The 21,561-nt window shown below is 22.6% G+C and overlaps 10 protein-coding genes across 10 annotated transcripts in view; 5 read left to right on the forward strand and 5 right to left on the reverse strand.

Annotated features, from left to right (window-relative positions):
- DDB_G0270324 (NDR family protein) overlaps positions 1-765 on the forward strand; it is a gene marked incomplete at both ends in the record, with an annotated part of 1,495 nt that extends 730 nt beyond the window's left edge. Inside the window, 3 exons of the mRNA XM_641616.1 lie at positions 1-220; positions 312-412; positions 498-765. The exon at positions 1-220 is cut by the window's left edge and continues 6 nt beyond it. Coding sequence (XP_646708.1) covers positions 1-220; positions 312-412; positions 498-765 — 589 coding nt within the window. The remainder of the gene's footprint in view (positions 221-311; positions 413-497) is intronic.
- A 353-nt stretch (positions 766-1,118) lies between these two features.
- Positions 1,119-3,699, forward strand: DDB_G0270776 (DUF255 family protein; the record flags this gene model as incomplete). Its single annotated transcript, XM_641617.1, has 2 exons — positions 1,119-1,544; positions 1,651-3,699. 2 exons carry the CDS (start codon positions 1,119-1,121, stop codon positions 3,697-3,699), a joined length of 2,475 nt encoding a protein of 824 aa, XP_646709.1.
- A 364-nt stretch (positions 3,700-4,063) lies between these two features.
- Positions 4,064-7,294, forward strand: DDB_G0270326 (hypothetical protein; the record flags this gene model as incomplete). The annotated part of the gene is made up of 1 exon (XM_641618.1): positions 4,064-7,294. The coding sequence occupies one exon, from the start codon at positions 4,064-4,066 to the stop codon at positions 7,292-7,294; it is 3,231 nt and encodes a 1,076-aa protein (XP_646710.1).
- Positions 7,295-7,409: 115 nt separating this feature from the next.
- DDB_G0270328 (hypothetical protein) lies at positions 7,410-8,522 on the reverse strand (the record flags this gene model as incomplete). The annotated part of the gene is made up of 1 exon (XM_641619.1): positions 7,410-8,522. One exon carries the CDS (start codon positions 8,520-8,522, stop codon positions 7,410-7,412), a length of 1,113 nt encoding a protein of 370 aa, XP_646711.1.
- Positions 8,523-9,313: 791 nt separating this feature from the next.
- Positions 9,314-11,193, forward strand: DDB_G0270330 (hypothetical protein; the record flags this gene model as incomplete). The annotated part of the gene is made up of 5 exons (XM_641620.1): positions 9,314-9,434; positions 9,504-9,568; positions 9,633-9,667; positions 9,751-10,195; positions 10,312-11,193. The coding sequence occupies 5 exons, from the start codon at positions 9,314-9,316 to the stop codon at positions 11,191-11,193; spliced, it is 1,548 nt and encodes a 515-aa protein (XP_646712.1).
- Positions 11,194-11,952: 759 nt separating this feature from the next.
- DDB_G0271074 (hypothetical protein) lies at positions 11,953-12,762 on the forward strand (the record flags this gene model as incomplete). The annotated part of the gene is made up of 5 exons (XM_641621.1): positions 11,953-12,115; positions 12,220-12,282; positions 12,353-12,463; positions 12,586-12,598; positions 12,711-12,762. The coding sequence occupies 5 exons, from the start codon at positions 11,953-11,955 to the stop codon at positions 12,760-12,762; spliced, it is 402 nt and encodes a 133-aa protein (XP_646713.1).
- A 428-nt stretch (positions 12,763-13,190) lies between these two features.
- Positions 13,191-13,694, reverse strand: DDB_G0270332 (hypothetical protein; the record flags this gene model as incomplete). Its single annotated transcript, XM_641622.1, has 2 exons — positions 13,191-13,257; positions 13,612-13,694. The coding sequence occupies 2 exons, from the start codon at positions 13,692-13,694 to the stop codon at positions 13,191-13,193; spliced, it is 150 nt and encodes a 49-aa protein (XP_646714.1).
- A 202-nt stretch (positions 13,695-13,896) lies between these two features.
- Positions 13,897-15,456, reverse strand: DDB_G0270778 (hypothetical protein; the record flags this gene model as incomplete). The annotated part of the gene is made up of 4 exons (XM_001732909.1): positions 13,897-14,410; positions 14,509-14,743; positions 14,838-15,263; positions 15,378-15,456. 4 exons carry the CDS (start codon positions 15,454-15,456, stop codon positions 13,897-13,899), a joined length of 1,254 nt encoding a protein of 417 aa, XP_001732961.1.
- A 753-nt stretch (positions 15,457-16,209) lies between these two features.
- DDB_G0270780 (hypothetical protein) lies at positions 16,210-16,709 on the reverse strand (the record flags this gene model as incomplete). Its single annotated transcript, XM_641625.1, has 3 exons — positions 16,210-16,450; positions 16,484-16,564; positions 16,612-16,709. The coding sequence occupies 3 exons, from the start codon at positions 16,707-16,709 to the stop codon at positions 16,210-16,212; spliced, it is 420 nt and encodes a 139-aa protein (XP_646717.1).
- Positions 16,710-16,985: 276 nt separating this feature from the next.
- ipo4 (importin 4) lies at positions 16,986-20,728 on the reverse strand (the record flags this gene model as incomplete). Its single annotated transcript, XM_641626.1, has 5 exons — positions 16,986-19,446; positions 19,611-19,855; positions 19,940-20,116; positions 20,219-20,473; positions 20,555-20,728. The coding sequence occupies 5 exons, from the start codon at positions 20,726-20,728 to the stop codon at positions 16,986-16,988; spliced, it is 3,312 nt and encodes a 1,103-aa protein (XP_646718.1).
- Between the last annotated feature and the right edge of the window lie 833 nt (positions 20,729-21,561).

Below are 21,561 nucleotides of genomic sequence, written 5' to 3' on the forward strand. Positions count from 1 at the left end.
AGTATTTATTGGATTAGGTGCAGGTGCAGGTGGTTGTATTTTAACACAATATTCAATTTTTTATCCAAGATCAGTGGTTGGTTTAGTTTTAGTTGGTTCAGTTATTAAATCATTTAGTTGGTTAGATTGGGTTAAATCATGGGTTGAATTAACAACATTACCATCTTTAAAAAATCCAACTGGTGTTAGAAAATATCTTATTGATCATTATTATGCTGATGTAAGCTTAGAGGATTTTTTTTATTTTTTAATTTTTATTTTTAAAATTTTCATTCTAATATATTTATTTTATTTATTATCTATATATTTAGAATTTAGAAGAAACCAACCCAGATTTATTAGAGATAATTAAAAAGGAAATGGTTTTAATTAATCCAGATAATTTATATCATTATGTTCATTCATTTGTAAAGTGAGTAGTAAAATTAATATATATATATATATATATAAATTAATTAGATTTATGGTTATTAACAAAATAATAATAATAATAATAGGAGAGATGATATTAAAGAAGAACAAATTAAAGCATTAGGATGTAAAATTTTATTAGTAGTTGGTAAAGATTCAACATATAAAGAGGATATCATTGATTTATTCTCACAATTTAATCCAAGAAATTCAACTATTCTTCAAGTTCCAGATTGCGGTATTTTGGTAACTGCTGAGAAACCAGGTGATATCGTAGAACCATTTAAATTATTTATGCAAGGTATTGGTTTCTTATTGGATTATTATCAAAGTCATGACGATGCTCAAAAATAATACATATTAAATAAATTTTATTTTTTTTATTTTTATTTTTTTTTTTTTTATTTTTTAATTAAAAAAAAAAAAAAAAAAAAAAAATTAATAATTAGATTCTTATTATTTTTTTATTTTTTATTTTATTTATTTATTTTTTTTTTTTTTGTTGGGTTCTATTGTTTCTTTGAGAATTCTTTTTTTTTTTTTTTTTTTTTTGAACATTGTTTTAAATTAATTTTAATTTATTTTTATTTTTTTTTATTTTTTTATTTTTTTTGGAAAAATGTTTTATTAATTAATTTTTTAATTTTATTTTCTTATTTTTATTTTTTATTTTTTTTTTTTTTTAATGAAAATTTTTAATTATTTAAATGCTTTCTTCTAAATTTTTTTCATTGTATTCAAAAACAAAGTTATTAAAATCAACAACATCAAATTTTATATTATTTAATAAATTAAAGTACAGTAGTAACAATCAAGATTTCGAGAAAAGATTTTTTAAAATGTCAGATAACAAAACAACAACAACAACAACGACAGCTACATCAACATCAACACCAACACCATCAACATTAAATGATAAATCGACTATAAAAACAACTCCAATAACAGATAATAATAATAATAATGAAAATTTTAAATATACAAATAAATTAATAAATGAAAAATCACCATATTTATTAAAACACGCTCATAATCCAGTTGATTGGTTGCCATGGGGAGAAGAGGCTTTTAAAATTGCAAGAGATAATGATAAATTAATATTTCTTAGTGTTGGTTATATGGCATGTCATTGGGTAAGTAAATAGTAATATAAAAAAAAAAAAAAAAAAAAAAAAAAAAAAAAAAAAAAAAAAAAAAAAAAAAATTGTTTAAATTCTAATATTTTTAAAAATATATTAGTGTAATGTTATGGAACGTGAATGTTTTGAAAATGTTGAAATTGCTAAAGTAATGAATGAATATTGTGTAAATATTAAAATTGACCGTGAAGAAAGACCAGATATTGATAAGATTTATATGACCTATTTAACCGAGATTAGTGGATCAGGTGGTTGGCCGATGAGCATTTGGTTAACACCTCAATTACATCCAATCACAGGTGGTACATATTTCGCACCAGAAGCAAAGTATGGTAGACCAGGGTTCCCTGACCTTATAAAGAAATTGGATAAACTTTGGAGAAAAGATAGAGAAATGGTTCAAGAGAGAGCAGATTCATTCATTAAATTCTTGAAGGAAGAAAAACCAATGGGTAATATTAATAATGCATTGTCAAGTCAAACCATAGAGAAATGTTTTCAACAAATTATGAAAGGTTATGATCCAATCGATGGTGGTTATTCTGATGCACCAAAATTTCCAAGATGTTCGATTTTCAATCTCCTATTAATGACTTTAAAAGAGGATTATTCAAAACAAGTTGGATCATTAGATAAGCTAGTATTCACATTGGAGAAAATGGCAAATGGTGGAATGTATGATCAAGTTGGTGGTGGTTTTCATAGATATTCAGTTACCTCTGACTGGATGATACCACATTTTGAAAAGATGTTATATGATAATGCACAATTGGCATCAGTTTATTTAGATGCTTATCAAATCACTAAATCACCATTATTTGAAAGAGTAGCTAAAGAAATCTTACACTATGTTTCAACTAAATTAACTCATACTCTTGGTGGTTTCTTTTCAGCTGAGGATGCAGATAGTTTAAATTTAGAAATAAATGAAAAACAAGAAGGTGCATTCTACGTTTGGTCATATCAAGATATTAAAAAAGCAATTCAAGATAAAGATGATATTGAAATTTATTCATTTCACCATGGTTTAATTGAAAATGGTAATGTAGATCCAAAAGATGATCCACATAATGAATTTAAAGATAAGAATGTAATAACAATTGTAAAGAGTTTAAAAGAAACTGCAGCATACTTTAAAAAGACTCAAGAGGAAATTGAAAAATCATTAAATCAATCAAAAGAGAAATTATTCAAATTTAGAGAACAATTTAAACCAAAACCACAATTGGATGATAAAATCATTGTATCATGGAATGGTTTAATGGTATCATCATTTTGTAAAGCTTATCAATTATTTAAAGATGAAAAATATTTAAATAGTGCAATTAAATCAATTGAATTCATAAAAACCCATCTATACGATAGTGTTGGTGATGATAATGATTACGATGATGAAGACGATAAACTTAATAATTGTAGATTAATTAGAAATTATAAAGATGGTCCATCGAAAATTCACGCATTCACAGATGATTATTCATTTTTAATTCAAGCATTATTGGATTTATATCAAGTTACATTTGATTATAAACATTTGGAATGGGCAATGAAATTACAAAAACAACAAGATAATTTATTCTATGATTTAGAGAATGGTGGTTATTACTCAACATCTGGTTTAGATAAATCAATTCTATCTAGAATGAAAGAAGAACATGATGGTGCTGAACCATCACCTCAATCAATTAGTGTTTCAAATTTATTAAAACTTTACTCAATAACCTATAATGAAGCCTATAAAGAGAAAGCAAAGAAAACCTTGGAGAATTGTTCATTATATTTAGAAAAGGCACCACTTGTTTTCCCACAAATGGTTTGTTCATTATATTTATACTTAAATTCAATCAATACAATCATTCTATCAACTAATAGTAATGATAATCAACAAAAACAACAATTACTATCAATTCTTGATGAAATTCATTCAAATTATATACCAAATAAATTAATTCTATTAAATGATCATTCAAATAATTCAATTACACAATTCTTTGAAAAGAGTACTTCAAATTTAAATTTATCACTTTCAACACCAGTTTATGATAAAACTACATTTTCATTATGTAATCCAAATGGTTGCACAATTTCAACAAATCAATTACAACAAATTAAATCAAATTTAATAAATCAAATTTATCCAAAATATTAAAATTTTGTTAAATAAAAATTAAATAAATAAAAAAAAAAAAAAAATAATAAAAAAAGATATTCTTTTTTTTTTTTTTAAGAAAAATATCTGAATATTGGTGACTGTGTTTTTAAGGGAGTCATATATTGAAAAAAAGTAAAAATAAAAAACTGACCAATGCCACATAAAATTACTTTTCACCTTTTGGTTTCAGTTTTTTTTTTTTTTAATTTTTTTTTTTATTTTTTTTATTTTTACAATTTTGATCAAAAAAAAATCTTTTTTTTTTTTTTTTTCTTAATTTTTTATTTTTACTCCCACCATAAAAAAAAAAAACAATCAAAAAAACAAATATTTTCAAAGTTATATAAAAAAAATTATAAAAATGGAAATCTTATTCTGGAAAGTTTTTAAAAATAAATATTTGTTTAGATTAATATTTGATGATGTAAAGAATCAAAGTATATATAGTGATCAAAGAAGACATATGATTTCAAAAAGAATTAGATTTGAACAAATTCAATCATTAGAATGGTTAATTCAAAAGAAACAATATAATCTTTTAAAAGATAAATTAAAATCAAATCAACCAATACATATAACTGAACAATCTATAAAGAGATTATTTCAAGATATTAAATCAATTGAAATTAAATCAAAACTTGGAAAACAAATAATTGAAATTTTAAAACTTTTATATCACCACAAAAGAGATGAAATGAATACACTCGATTTAATTGAAACATCAATGATTTTTAATTCAAAAATTGCATTATCAACATTTTTAGAAATTTTCAATAATACTACTGATGATAGTGAAGATGATGATGAAAATAATAATGAAAATAATAATAATAATAATAAATTATCAAAAGAATTATTTGATTTAGGTATAATTAATTCAAGTTTTGAATGTTTAAAATTTATAATTGAAAATTATTCAATTAATTATACAGAGTCAGATTTAATAAAGAATGCGTTGGATTCAAATGAACCAGATAGAATGTTAGAATTTATTGAAATTGAATTAAAATTAGATTTAAAAGAATTGATTAATAAATATAGAGATAGGAAACAAAGTCATATTAAATGTTTATCAATTTATTTTTTAAAATCAATTAGATATAAATTATTAATTTTAGAGAATAATTTCATTATTGATAAAGGTGATGATGGTGCACATAGTCAAACTATTTCAACGACATCATCGAATTTCGCTGCTATAATGGATGGTCCAAATAAGAATTCATTTCAAGAACAAGAGGAGAATTCTTCAAATTTAGATTTCAACAATTTAAAAGCAATGCTATTGGAAAGATTTGATACGACTTTAAAGAGAACACCAATAATTGAATCAATGAAAAATGTTACAACAACTAATCAACTATTGGAATTACATAAAAAACATTTAGATTTACAATTTATATCATTCAATGTTATAAATGAAAGAGTTGATGATGAAATTCCAACATTTTTAAAATCGATTTTCTTAACTAGGAATACACTATTTCATCTTATTAAATTATCTTGTATGTATTTTAATTTGGATGCTTTGAATCTTTATTTTAAAGTTTCTAGTTCCGGTTGTGATTTAAGATTTCCAGATGCTGTAAATGTTTCATCATTCAATTATAATGGAATTAATAAATTGGTTCAATCTGAAACTAAAATAGTGGAATTTATAAATAAAGCCTTTGAAATACTTTCAGAAAAACTACTTTATGAAAAAGATATCTTTAAAATCATTGTAAATGTATTATTAATTAAATATGATAGTAATGTAATTGAAGCAGTATTAAACAATTGTTTATCTTTTTCAAGTCAATTTCTATCATTCATTTTAAATGATTCAATTAATGGTGATGAAGTTGTAAGGTTAATTTGGAAAAATCCAACAATACCAATAGATAATTTATTAATAGTTTTATCAAGAAAACGTGAACCATTTAGAGAAAGAGGTTTATCATTATTCATTTCAAATCATACCGATCAAGATAAAATTAAAATTTTTAATAATATTTGTAAAGTTGATAGAATCTTATTAAAATCAAAAGGATTACAACCATCATTAACAAAATCCTATAGAAAGAAATTAATTGAAGATTATTTACAATTAAATAAAAAATCATTATCAAATTCAATTAATATATTTAAACAATTAGATTTAGATTCAATTGAATTAAAAGATGAAATCATTTCATTTTTATTTAAAGATTTTATTTTAAATTCAATATTTAATAATGATAATGATTATGATAATGGTCAAGAAGAAGAAGAGGAGGAAGAAGATAAGGAAAATAAAATTAAAATATTAAATGAAATTTTTACAAATATATCTCAAGTTTGTGGTGATGGTGAAAATCAAATAGTTTTTTCAATTGATTTATCAATTATTGAAAAAATTACAATAATTTTTAAAATTTTAAAAAATAATTTTATAAATATTGAAATTATAAAGAAATCAATTGAAAAAGGATTTTCAGATGAATTAATTATAAAATTATTTCAACTTTCAAAAGAATGTAATTCGATTATACCAAAGGATATAATTTTTAATAGTTTATTAGTTGATAAAAGATATTTTTTAGTTAGTAACCTTATTGAATCATTTAAAGAATCAAATGGTAAAATTCAATATTTTACACCATCACCATTTTCATTGGATCCAAGTTTTAGAGAATCAAGTTTAAATGTTGATAGATTATTTACAAATTTAAAGAATAAACAATTTTTAAGTTCAAAAATTCCATTAGGTGCAGATTGGAATCTAACAAGTCATAATGAATTTCTTTTAGATTTTAAATCTTCAAATTCAATTGCCAGTTGTTTCTTTAAGAGAAGTGATATTTTTGAACATTTAATTGAATTTTTAGATTTCAGTAGGTTTAAATCAATTTATTCTTTAGATCATTCATTTGATGAAAAAATAAAGAAATCATTACCTTCACTTATAAAAGCAAATAGATTAGATCTTTTACAATATTATTTCCCATTCATTCAATTTCAATCGTCAAATGAAGTTACACCATTAATAATGTTATCAATTCAATTGGGTAATATTCAAATTTTAAATTTCTTTTTAAACTATCCAACTTTTAAAAACTCTGAAATACAATTAGATTTTCAAGAACTTTTTAGAGAATCTTTAAAATTTTGTCATTTTAATATTATTAAATTATTAATTTCAACCGTTTCAAATAGTAATAATAATAAAAAGAATTCCCTTGAAATTAATTCAAATCAAATTTGTCATCTTATTATCAATAATAGATTAGAGATTTTAAAATACCTATACAAAGAAAGGTTATTGGGAATTTCTGATTTTCAAGATTTCTCACTTGATACTCGTACAAATTCAATCATTTCCAGAAAATCTTTATTTGCTACTCGTCTACAAAAAGATAATTATACTTTCTTTGCAAATTATCTGTACCCAATTTTTATATCACCATCAAATATTATATTACCTGAAAAATTATTTTATTTTATATTAAAAATTAAAGAAAATGATTGTTTAGTTTTTAACGAAAAAAAAACAAAAAAAATCATTGAAATTCGTAATAACAAAAGATTAGAAAAATTAATAAAACAAAAAAATAAAATGAAATTAACTTAAAATAAAATTCTTATTTAAATTTTATTATTACTATGAAGATTTGTTTTAATTATTTATTTATTAAATTTAATTTTATTTTTTATTTTTCTTTATTATTTTCTTTTTTTGGTTGTATTTATATACATAATAGAGATACTGAATTCATATCAGGAACACAATTTCCAGTTGATTGATCACAGTAGTGATTTCTACAAATTAATCCTATAAGAATAATGTCCACAACTTTTTTTGGTGGGCATGTAATATTTGTATGTGTACAACCATTTAGACCACATTGATCTATAGTGCATTTCTTTCCATCATTACAATTTGAATTATTCAATGTGAATTGGCAACCAGTGGAGGGATTACAGGTGTCATCAGAACATGGATTTCCATCTTCGCAAACTATTGGAACTGGTAATGAACAACCATCTTCAGTACATGTACTATTTACACATTTATTACCATTTGTACAAATAGTATCATTTAATATTGAACCACATCCAAATAAGGGATGACAAAAATCTTCTGAACATGGGTTATCATCATCACAATCGACCTCTTGTTGAACACATCCATTGTCGGTACATATACCTTCGGAACATGCACTTAGTGAATCACAATTCCAATCGTTTTTTTGTGAAACACATCCGTTTTTAAAATCGCAATAATCATCTGTGCATGGATTACCATCATTGCAATTATCTTCTACGTATTTACAGCCAAACTCTCCACATACTCCACTTAGGACACAAGTAGAGAAGTTACTTGCTTTATTTGAACAAATGGTATCATTGGAAAAGTGGATGCATTCTCCAAGTATTGGGTCACAATAGTCGTTGGTACATTCATTATCATCATGGCAATCAATTTCATCGTATTCACAAATACCAGTTTCTCTATTACAACCTAATGGAATTTGACATGGGTTTGGTGCTGGACAATTTACTTTTGGTATAGCAACACAACCACTTTGAGTATCACATAGAAACATATCACATAAATTTTCTGGTGGGCATAATGAATTATTTGGAGTATTTTTAACACCATATCTATCACTACATGTGTCGACTGTACAATCAACTTCATCATCTAAATCTATTGTTTCATATAAACATGTTGAATTTCTGCAACCTATAAATGAATAACAATTTCTATTTTCAACGCAATAAGTTTCTCCACAATACTCTGAACAACAAAGTTTTATAGCAAATAATAAAAATACTACAATATATAATAATTTCATATTATTTAAAATTAGATTTAATTATTATAATAAATTAAATAGAATGTAGTTTGTTTATTTAAAAAAAGAATTTAAAAAAAAAAAAAATATAAAAAAAAAAAAAAAAAAAAAAAAAAAAATAGATTTTGGTTACCGAAAAAAGTTTGATTTAAATAAACGGTTAATTTTATTATGTAATTTTGAAATAAAATTTATGACGAAAAAAAAAAAAAAGGAAAGAAATCTGGTTTGGAGATTTTTAGCTTGTGGGCCAATCTAAAAAAAAAAAAAATAATCTTGAATTAAAAATCATTGAACGGGGCTAATCAAATTAATATTTTAAATTAAAAAAAAAAAAAAAAAAAAAAAAAACCCAAAGATATTGATTTTTAAAATATTAGACCCAATAAATTTAAAATTTTTCAGTTTTTATCTTTAGAAATGGAGTGATGAAAAAATTTTTTTTTTTTTTTTTTTTTTTAATTTAATTTTTAATTAATTTAAATTGAGAATCGTAAAATTTATTGGGCAACTTTTAAAAAAAAACAAAATGTTTGGGCAACTTTTTAAAAAATTTATTGGGCAACTTGATCCTAAAAAACAAAATTTATTGGGCAACTTTTTAAAAAAAACAAAATGTTTGGTCCTTTAAAATATTATGGGTCAATTAATTCACAAAAATCATTATTTTAAAGCAAAGGAAAATTTCAGGTAATACTATTTAAACTTAATAGTTTTTTTTTTAAAATTTTAAATACATTATATTTTTTTTTTAAAAAAAAAAAAATTTAATCACTATCGATTTTATCAAAATGAAAAAAGTTATCTTTTTATCTTTAATTGTTTTTTTATGTTTATTACTTTTACCTTCAAATGATGCTCATATAGTAAATGATCCCACATTACCAGATTATATTGGTTTGGTTAGAGGTGGTAAGATTTATTTCTTTTAATTAAAATTGAAATTTTAATTTTAAAAAAACTAATTATATTTCATTTTAGGAATTTGTAGTATTCCAGTTTATGGTGCAGCCATAGATTCTTGTTTATATTTTGTATTCAATTTGGTATGTATTATTAAATTATTAAATTATGATAAAAAAGCTTTAAAATATTAATTTTAAAATCTAGTTTTATCCAAAACAACCAGAAGAACCAAAAGTAACGTAAGTAAAACACTTTTTATAAAAATAAAAGATATATATTGTAAATATATTTACAAATAATTTTAAAATTTAATTTAATTTAGAATGAAAGAGTTTAACGAAAGGTTGGAATTTATTGCAAAAGATATGAAAACCTATACCAATAAAGTCATTAATGCAAGTGTTCTTCAAACATGCAGATATCAATTTAAAACTTTGAAAAAATCTTCAGATAATTATATGGATATGCTCAATATATGGAAAAAAGAATTTGGTGCAACTGGTTTAACTACAGAAGAAACTAAAAACAATTTACCACCAGTGTTTTATGTTTTTTTAAGTAAATTGGAAGATTGTTTAATACAATTTTCAGATCCAACTCGTATTAGCCTCTTAGCCAAATTGTATATTGATACTGCAGTAATATACTCAGCACTACTCCGTGATGCTAATTATAATGGAATTTCAATGGGTTTACATCCAGGAATTGTAAATGGAACAAACAAAGATATAATATTTAGTGCTAAAATTCGATTACATTCACTTGATGTAAGTTTTTTTTTTTTTTTTTTTTTTTTTTTTTTTTTTTTTTTTTTTTTTTTTTTTTTTTTTTTTTTTTTTTTTTTTTTTTTTCTAATTCTTTATTATGATTACATGTTAAATAGGTGTTTTCAAATTATATGATTATTTTACCACAAATATTAATTCAAAATGATAATAGATGTAGAACAAATTCAAATGGAAATTGGCGTTGTGAAGATAAATTTCCAGTACCAGATTGGAGCGGAACTATTTCACTATTCTTGTACTCAGATGTTACAAGATATGACCGTGAGGTAGTTTATAAACCAACCTCGACATCCTCAACAGGTGAAAGAATCAGTTGGGAACGTGGAGATAATACACAGAAAGGTGATAGTGGAACAATTATTATTCGTGACTTTGCAGATGTTGGTAGAAATATTAAAAAAGGTGTAGTTTGGACGTTGCCTTATGAAAGACCTCAACAATCTTTTGATTTTTTAACAGGATGCTATGGAATTTACGTTCAATCTTATCCCTATAGAAAGTATGTTTCAGATGATGCTGTTGATATAACTTTTGTTGAGACTGAAAATCAACCAAATTATGATATAGCCTTCATTCAAAGCTTTTTGTTATCCAAGCCAAACAATCAAGTTAAAATCAGAATTTATTATTCATATCACTTAAATAAAACCTATGAATATATACCAAATAACTTTCAACTAAAAGTAATAAAAACAAACTCAAATGGATATGAACTTAATAAAATTAGAAGAATTCTTGCCTCTGGATCTGATGACCTTTATTATTTAAATAAAACATACAGTTTTCATACTCAAGGATCAAGTAAAAACTTGGTTACTCGTTTAACATTCCATCAAAATAGAAGTTATCAATTGTATGATAGATTTGTATTTGAAACTCCAAAATTTGATGTAGGAAAGGATTTCTCTGTAATTCTATTACCAATCTCAAGATTTTCAATCCATTTATTTTCTATAGAAGTTATATCTGATAAATAAAATATTTAATCATGAGATAATATTTTTTTATTTTCTTAAATAAAATAATTACTCCAATAAAAATTTAGTTTTCTTTATTTCTACTTTTTTTTTTTTATTTTTTTTATTTTTGGTGTAGTAATTATTTTATTTTTGTTTTTATTTCTATTTTTTCAACCTCATTAACTCTCCTCTGTCTTAATTAGAATTAAAACAAGTAAAAAAAAATTTCAAATAAATTAATTTTTACCAGCACACTGTTAATAATATTTTTTTTTTTTTTTTTTTTGGGAGATCTAACCACAACCAACCTTTAATGTGGTTATTATTTTTTTTTTTCAGTGATTTCAAATTTTTAATATAAATTGATTTTTACAATAATAATAATAATTAATAATAATTATAATAATAATAATAATAATAATAATAATAATAATAATAATAATAATAATAATAATAAAAATAATAATAATAATAAAAATAATAATAAACTGAATTGGAGAGCACTAAAATTATTAACTTGTAAAAAGTTTTTTTGAAGTAATTATCTCACAAGTATGGGTTAAAATTAATTTACGTTTTTATCACCCCAACAGTTTATTAAATAAATTAATTTTTTATTTATAAATAATTAATATTATTTTTTTTTTTTTCTATAATAATTAATATTATTATTTTAGGTATTTAAACAATTATAAAAAAAAAATTAATTTCATTTTCAAAAAATTTTATTCAATTGTAAATAACCAATTAAAATAAAATAAATTATTAAATTTAAAAATGAAATTATTATTAGTTTTATTATCTCTTCTTTTAACATTTTCAGTATTGGTACAATCTGAAGAAGCCTATTTTGCTTTAAAAACCTATCAAGACAATGATTTTATTTTCAAATTAACTGATTCAGAAAAAATACAAAAAGCCAGAGATATTTTGTCTGGAAGTATGTTATAAATTTTAACAAACTTTAATAATAATAGTAACAATATACACGATTTTATAAAAATATCCATATGCTAAAAATATTTTTTTATTTTTAAAATATAGAGGAAACTGAAGAAGTTCATGTAATGGGTAGAATTAGAAAGTCAAATAAAGACTATAATCCAAGTAAATATTGTTTTGACTTTTAATTAATTTTTTTATAATTATTTTACTAATTTCATTTCATCACTTATAGAGTATTCCTTTCATATTGACCCAGATACAGTCACATTTTTCAGTATGGCCATTGAAGTTTGTGATGCTACAGCTAGTTATGTAGAAGATTACCTTGATGAGGCCTGTGGTGGTGAGTATTTTAATATATAAATTATAAAATTTTAATTAAAAACTAATACAATATTATTATTATTATTATTATTATTATTTTTTTTTATTTTTTTTTTATTTTTTTTATAAAATAAATAATAGCTTTCCTCCCAGGGTATGTATTTAATTAAATATAATTTTGAAAAAATTAAAAACTACAATTTGATTAACACATATTTTTTTATAAAAAAAAAAAATATATATATAAATAATAAATGATTCAATAGTTGCTTCTGGTGTCCATGGGCTTCAAAGCTAACAAAAGAAATTAAAGTTTAAGAGTTAAATCAAATTAGCCATGATAAATCAAATTAAATAATTTTTAAAAAAATTATTAATAAAGTTTTTTTTAACTAAAGTTTTTATAAAAAAAAATATGTATATTCTTTATAAAATATTTTCTTGTTTTTAAATACTGCACTTCTTTGTGATGGTTATTTCAATGGATTTTAATGGTTTTACATAAATCATAAATAAATGAAACAATATCAGATGAAATGACTTTTTCAACAAAACTATAACTACATTCAAAAGAGGTATTTTCTAACTATATGTATATTTTGTCAAGGTTTAATGTGGCTGCTGAAATTAATATTGTAATTCTAGCAGACATAAGTCCATATTAATTTTGGCATGGGACACTTGGAACATAAATCCTATAGGCACCTATAGGATATTACAAAATCAAAACTTTGTTTATACCTTAATTACCAAATTATACCTTGATCTATATTTTTACCAACATCAGCAAAGTAACTTATATGAGGAATACCTCTATCACCATAATAACATCAATACATTACTTTGGTATTAATTCCCATGCAACTCTATCTCGACCTTTTATTGAGGGGTAAAATTGTACAAAAAGATCATATGTTTTAACATCAGAGTATAAAAACAGTGATATTTTACCACTTCAATCTGGCACTGGATCATAAATTAAAAAAGTTATCCTTTTATCATTTTTTGTACTTCCTTCCTTTGGTTCTGGTTATAGTTTAAATGACCCGACTACTCCTAATTATGTTGGTTTGGTTCGTGGGGGTATTTATTTTTTTTTTAATTTATTTTAAAATAATAATTAATAATTTTGTTTTTTTATAAGGTATATGCTCTATCCCTACTTACGGGGCAATAGTAGATTCTATTTTCGGATTTGTTTTTGAAACTGAAACTTTGGTTGTTTCTTCAAATAAATTTACAATACTCATTTTACCAATACAAAGATTTTCCACCCATTTATTAACCTTAGAGGTTATTATTGATTAATAAAAAAAATAAAAAAATAAAAATAAAATAAAATTATTAAATTAAAAAAAAAAAGAAAAACATCTTATATACAAATGTTTATTAGAGTGTACAATATTATTATTATTATTATTATTATTATTATTATTATTATTATTATTATTATTATTCTAATTTTGATTCTGATTGTTGGTCAGCAATATTTGAATTTCTTAACCATAAAATTAAATTTGTTCTTTCACCACTTGTTAAACCTAATGCACCATGACGATGAACACCAATATGAATTAAAGCTACACCTGGAATATGTTTGAATTCAAAGTATTCGTTATGAGTTTCAGGTTTATCTAAAATTCCTTTAAAGTATAAAGAACCGCCAGTGAATTCGCTACCTAAACATAAATTTACAGTTATATCAGATTCATCATAATGGAAACCTAATTCTTTTTCTTTATCCATTTTATATTGAACTGCAAATGCATGATGACTATTTAACTTTTCACCATTGTAATCTTTATATAGAATTGATGTGAATAATGATAAATAATCTTCTCTAAGTTGTTTAAAAAACTCGGTGAATCCCATTTCATCCAATACTGCGCCATAATTATTCATAGAGTTTGGTCTTGCTGTTGGTAATCCTGTATTTTTAAAATTTTCGATCTCTTCTAATAATTTACTAAAATAAAAATAAAAATGAAAATAAAATTAAAATTAAAATTAGATTTTTTTACTTTTGTTAATCAATTATAATAATAATAAAATTAAATTACATACGTGCAAAATTCCATTGTAAATATTCTAAAAGAATAAATTCTAGTTTCAGTTAATTTCGTTAATGCTTTTAAAAGGTCATCTTGGTTTTTAGTTTTCTTATATTGTTTAATTGGTTCTATGAAATCTTTATCAAAATACTCTTCTCTCAATTCAAAAATTTCTGGATATTTTCTTTTATATAATTTCGAAATCATATTAATTCTAGCCTCTCTCATTTTTAATAGTTTATTAAATCCTATATTATATTAAATATTAAATATTAAATTGGAAAAAAAAAAAAAACTATTAGTATAAAAAAAAAAAGAAATAATAAAATTGAATATAATTACCATTTTGTGAATTTTGAATACGCTTTAGTTCTGATTTGGTTGCGTTATGATGCTTTGAACAACATTGTTGCGAATCTTCATTGTCATCATGTTCATGATGACCATCAGTATTACAACATCCCTTATGTTCGTGTTGGTGATGCTCATGCTCATGCTCATGCTCATGATCATTGTCATTGTCATGTTTTTCGTTGTGTGTTTCATCTTCATCAGCATCATCATCACTTTCGTCGGTATCACTATCTAAATCTTTCTCCGATACAATAGTATAGGTTTTATTTGGTACCAAATCATAATTATTATCCTCATCTGGGAAGTATTCTTCACCATTTCCGTCTACAACGATGAGACCTCCTTCAGTTTGAAATAAATCATCCAATATATCTTTGGTTGAATATTTTTTGGCCAATCTTAATTCTCCATAACCTTTTTTTAAAATTGTATAAATAATAATAAAAAAAAAGAAAAAAAATAAAAAAAGAAAATAGTTAATAAAAATGATATTGTTTTTTTTTTTTTTTTTAATATTCTATTACTTACCCAAACTTGTGAAATGAATAATTTCATTGTTGATGTTGTTGTTATTGTTGTTGTTTGAAGAAGAAATTGAAGTTGTCATTTTGTTTATTATTGAGTTTTAAAATTATTATTGGAAAGTTATTTGTTTATTTGTTTGAATAAAAAAATTATTTAGAACTTATATATATATATATATTTAATATTATTTATTTAAATTTGAATATAAAAATAAAAAAATAAAAATAAAAAAAATATTTTGTTTTAAAATTTTAAGTGGGAAAGGGGGTGTGTTATTATTATTATTATTATTATTATAATTATTTTTATTATAATTGTTTTTTGCTTTATTTTAAAAATATAAAAGAAAAGAAAAAAAAAAAAAAATTTTATTTAGTTATTTTTAAAATATCTATGCTTTTTTTTTAATATCTATAAAAAGGTAATCGATTTTTTTTTTTTAATTTTTTAATTTTTTTTTATTTTTATTTTTAAATTAAAAAAAAAACGATTTCAATTTTTTTTCTTTTTTTTCTCATTTTTATTTTTTTTTTATTTTTTTATTTTTTTATTTTTTTTTATTTTTTTATTTTTTTTTTTTTTTTAATTTAAATTTGAAATTAAAAAATGAAAAAAAAAAAATGGAAATAAAGAAAATAAATTAATTAATTAACCTGATTATTCGGATTTTAGGAAAAAACCATGAAACTTGAATTAAATAATTATTTAATTAAAAATAATATTTTTTTTATTACTCTGTTTTTTTAAATATTATCAAAAATTATTTAATATTGTTTTCTCAATTGTTTGTAAATCTGATCCAGCTTTAGTTTGGCAAAAATACAAAAATTAAAAATTAAAAATTAAAAAAATAAAAAAATATGGGGTTAATAAATAAATAGATAAATAAATAAAAAAAATAAAAAACCAAATACATACAATACTCTGATATTTTAGAACCATTTTTTAAAAAAATGAAATGAAGAACGGTGGATAACTTTGAAATCAATGGATGAATCAAACTTTGGATATCTACTTTTAAGAAATTAACTGTTGGATATTGTTCACTTAATTTTGAAAAAGGTTGTGAAATCATTCTACATAACTATTAATAATATTAAAATTAATACAAAAAAATATTTAAGTTGCACTTTAATATTAAATTTAAAACATAATTGCCTGGATTTTTTTTTTTTTTTAAAAAAAAAATACTATTATTATAAAAAAAAAAAAAAAAAAAAAAAAATATTTATAATACTTACATTTTAATGAACTGTAAAATACAAAAACATATATAGACCTGTTTAGATAAAAGTCTAATTCTTGAGATGAATTTATAATTATTACTTTTTCCATTTTGTTAATGAAAAAAAATTCAAATAAATGAAAAAAAAAAATTCAAATAAATAAAAAAAAAAAAAAAAAAAAAAAAAAAAAAATTTAAAAGTAGTGTTTCATAATTTACCTTTTTTATATAGATTGTAATGTTTATTTTTATTGTTTTGATAAAATAATAATTTAAACTTTATTAATAAAAACATTCAAGTTTGAGACTTTTTTAAAACTTTTAATTTTAATTTTTATTTTTATTATTTTAAAACTTTTAATTTTTATTTTTATTATTTTAAAAAATTAAAATTTAATATTTTGAAATTCTGGAATATTTGATAAAATTTGTTTCATTTGATCAGGGAATTTAACAATTAAACTATGAATGATTTGTTGAATTTTATCAGAAGTAGTTTGTTTTAAAGGATATTTTGATTTATTCATGTATGGAGCTAAAGATTGAACAATAGTTTGAGTATGTGGAGCGATTAAATCGAATTGAGTATTGAATAATACCAAGAGAGCATTTAAAACTGGATCAATTTCTTCATGATCTTTTTGAATTGGTAATTTTGAGATTAAAACTGGTAAAGCTGTAGCAACTGGTACAAATGATTGATTACCAGCGATCATACGACAAATACAACCAATTGCATTATCTAATACCAATGGATCTTGATCTTGTTTCATAATGATTGGTGAAATCAATTGTAAAGTTTGAAGATATTGATCTTGAGTGGCTTTAATTGAATTTTGTAATGTTACACCCAAGAGGAAACAACAAACTCTTTGAACTTTTGCAGACTCTTCTTGATTCTTTAATGCTTTCCAAGTGAATTTAAGTATTCTTGGTAAATAAGCACTGTAGTCGGATCCAATCAATTTGAAACATTCTGCGATTGTACCAATTACAACAGCTTTAATTGAATGATGGATTGTTGAGGAACGTGATAATTTAAAGAGGAATGGTAATGAAGCATCTAAATAAAGTTTAAATTCTTGGCCAATTACATTTGCCAATTCGATAATACATTCACATGCCATATCGATTAATTGGAATTCTGTATCTTCATCTTCGTCGAAATTGTCATCATCATTGCCGCCATCGTCTTCATCACCATCTGCCTTTTCATTGTCATCGTCATCGTCGTCATCGTTATTTACATCGGCTTCATCGTTTGTATCTGGTGATGAATAAGTTTGACAATATAAACTATTATTAAAGATTTTTAATAAACTTTGACCGAAATCGCCTAAATATGGGGCGACTGCACCTGGACCTAATTGAGCGATGGTTTGAGCGATACAACCACATGCTCTTGCAACTACCTCTTTCTTTGTTTCCATTTCAAAGATATGGTTATAAATTTGGAATGAAAAATCTAAAATGATACGAACTTGTTGAGAAACTTGATGTTGTACATCACCCTTGACCCATGGAGTGGCTGGTGGGAATTTATGATTGATTGGAGTGATCAATGATTGTAAAGTTAATAATGCAGCCTCTCTAATATCCTCATGGAAATATGCAGCTGATGGTTCAATGATTTGAACAGTGGTTTCAATATGTGGGAAATATGAATTTGGTAATGATTTAGCCATAATTGCTAAACAACGAAGTGCAGCTGATTTTTCATCCAAGAAACTTGTTCTAACGCTAAATCCATTTGAATCTTCACCTTCGTCATCTTGAATATCTTGTTCCTCACCTTCGTTATCAATACCACTAATACCACTACCACCAGCACTATTTGAAATAACACCATCGTCACTAGTTGCAGATTTAAAAACTTGTAAATAAATTGGTGGTAATAATTCACCAACTTCTTCACCAAATAATTCAAATGCATTTGAATAGAAATTGAAAGCAGATTCTACAATTTCACTTGACTTACCACCTGCTACCAATTCAACGGTGTCATGAATAAAAGTGAATAAATCTTTAATTAATGGTGTGAAACGTTCTTTTGGAATTGTGTTAATTAAAGCAGCGAGTAAATCAAATGATTGAGCAACTTGTAAATAATATTTTGCATCTTGAATATTTGCACCTTTACTCAACTCAATGGCAATTTGATAGACTTGATTAAAGTATGGTTCGAATTTATCTTCAATAGCAATGGCAATAGCAGATAAAACTGATAATGCAAATTCTTTAACTTGAATATTTTGTCTTTGAATTAGTAAACCCATTTTGTCCATTACGTTTGGTAATATTGGAATCAACTCTTGAGAATCTAAATTCAATAAGAAATTCTCCAATGCGAAACAACATCTCAAAATGAATTGGTCATCTGGGTCTGACAATTGTTGGAAAAGTAATGGGAATACTTGGTTTGTGTATTTATAGATTTCAGGTGTAAGAGTTTGTGATAGTTTTCCAATGGTTACACATGCTGATTGTCTTACTTTCTTCTCTTGGTCTTTTAATCCTCTCAAAACAAATTGAATAATATTATCCAAATCATCTTTCATAGTTTCAATACAACCATAGGATAATTGTTGAATGATTACCATTACTGCATTTCTATAGTTTACATTTTCACTCTCTAAAAATTGTTTCAATGTTGGTAAAATTGGATAATAAATAAGTTTACTACTATATGATTTACCACATTCTTTAATTGCAACACTTGCTGATTGTAAAATATTATATTCATAATCATTTTCATCAATTGAACTATCACTTTCAAATGTTAATATCTTAAATAATATTTCTAAAATTGGATTTAATAAATTTGAATTTTTTAAAATTTTTGGTTGACTAAAATAATAAAAAGTTAATAATTTATTTATTTATTTATTTTTAATAATAATAATAATAATAATAATAATAATAATAATAATAATAATAATAATAATAATAATAATAATAATAATAATAATAATAATAATAATAATAATAATAATAATAATAATAATACTTACTATTTAATACAAGTTTCTAAGAATTCAAGTGCAATAGTTTTAATTGAATTATCAATTTCTGGTTGTTTGACAATTTCAATACTGAAATTAACAATTAATGGAATATGTGCTTTAATTGATGAGTATGGTGATTCAACTAAATCATTGAAAATTTCAAATGCTGAAATAACATCATCTTCCATTTCATTTTCAATACATTGTTTAATTACTTGTAATGTTGTTGGAATTAAATCAATAAATGGTTTCTAAAATATTAATAATTAAAAAATAAAAAATATTAGTATTATAATTATTATTATTATTATTAAATTTTTTTTTTTTAATATTACAAGTTTTGAATCAGTTTGAACAGCATAAATTGAAGAACCAATTGCTTTTACTGCCAATGCTCTAACTGATAATTGTGGATCAATAACAGCTTGTGAGAGTACAGTTGGAAGTTGTGGGAAATATTTTAAGAAAACATCGACATTTGAAATTAATGAATCTAAAATATGAATTTGAATCTATAAAATAAAAATAAAAATAAAAATATTTTTGTTAATTATTATTATTATTATTATTATTATTATTATTATTATTATTATTATTATTATTATGATATTTACTTGTCTAACGATAGTATCAGGACTTGAAGATAATTGAAGAAGGAATGGGAATAAATCGCCCCAAGTACCAGTTGCAACTTCTAATCTAGCAATGATAATAATAACCTCAGAGATCGAACGTCTAACTAATTGACTTGGTTGAGAGATAACTAATTTAAGGATTGAATCTTTAATATATTTTCTACTTTCAACTGAAAATTTAGTCCAATGTGCAACTAATTTTTGTCTTAATAATACTGCTGATAATTGTTTAATCTATAAATATACAAATTAATATTAATATATTATTGTTTTTTTTTGTTTTTTTTTTTTTTAGGAATGAAAAAATTAATTTACCTCATCATATGGTGAACTTTCTAATAAATGGAAAAGATATAATGAATATTCACTCTTTTTTAATAATTTATTTAATTTATCAGTTGCAGCTTTAATAATATCATTGTTTGGTTGGAGTAATGCACGAAGACATTCTTCGATCTCTGCAATTGTTTGTGGATTTAAGTTAACCATTTATTACTTGTCTATTATAGAGATACAAAGATAGGAAAAAAAAAAAAAAAAAAAAAAAAAAAAATTTGCCGAACGACAAAAAAAAAAAGGTTTTTTCAAATAATTATTTTTAATTTTTTTTTATTTTTTTATTTTTTTTATTTTTTTTTTTTAACTGAAGTGTAATTAAAAAAAAAAAAAAAAACAGTGTTGTTGGAATTGTGATTAAAATGTTCTAGGGCATAGTTGGTTTTCCGATTATCAAGAGTGTAATCAATTGGATCAAAGGTTTTTGAATTTATATTGGAACTCTCATCAGCTGTGCTTAAAAAATCATTATCATTTGATTTTTGTTGGTAATAGAAATACCATTGTTCACAATCCCACAATTAATTTAAAAAGCCACTTGATGAAATCTATTTATTTATTAACTCATTTCCTAAAAGAATATTCAGTAAACTCGATTTCAACAAATTTCCTTTTTTTTTTTTTTTTTTTTTTTTTGTCAGATCAATGGATATTAGTTTGAATAAATATTTTTTAGTTTTTTAGTTTTCTTTTTTCTTTATCATTTCAAAGGGTGTCATTTTATTTCGACATTTATTGGGTAAAAAATAAAAAAAATGATAAATATCTTTTATTTTGGATTTTAACCCAATGTTACGTTTGTTTCAAAAAAAAAAAATAAAAATATATTTTTTCAACAATTTTTTTTTTTTTTTTTTTTTTTTTAAAATTTTTTTTTTTTTTTTTTTTTTATTTCAACAAATAATACCAAAAAGATAAAAATAAAAATTTACTTAACCTTTGTATATTAGTAGTTTTTCTTTTTTTATTTAATAGAAAAGAAAAAA

Source organism: Dictyostelium discoideum (genome assembly GCF_000004695.1).
Source record: "Dictyostelium discoideum AX4 chromosome 1 chromosome, whole genome shotgun sequence".
NCBI classification, from domain to species: domain Eukaryota; phylum Evosea; class Eumycetozoa; order Dictyosteliales; family Dictyosteliaceae; genus Dictyostelium; species Dictyostelium discoideum.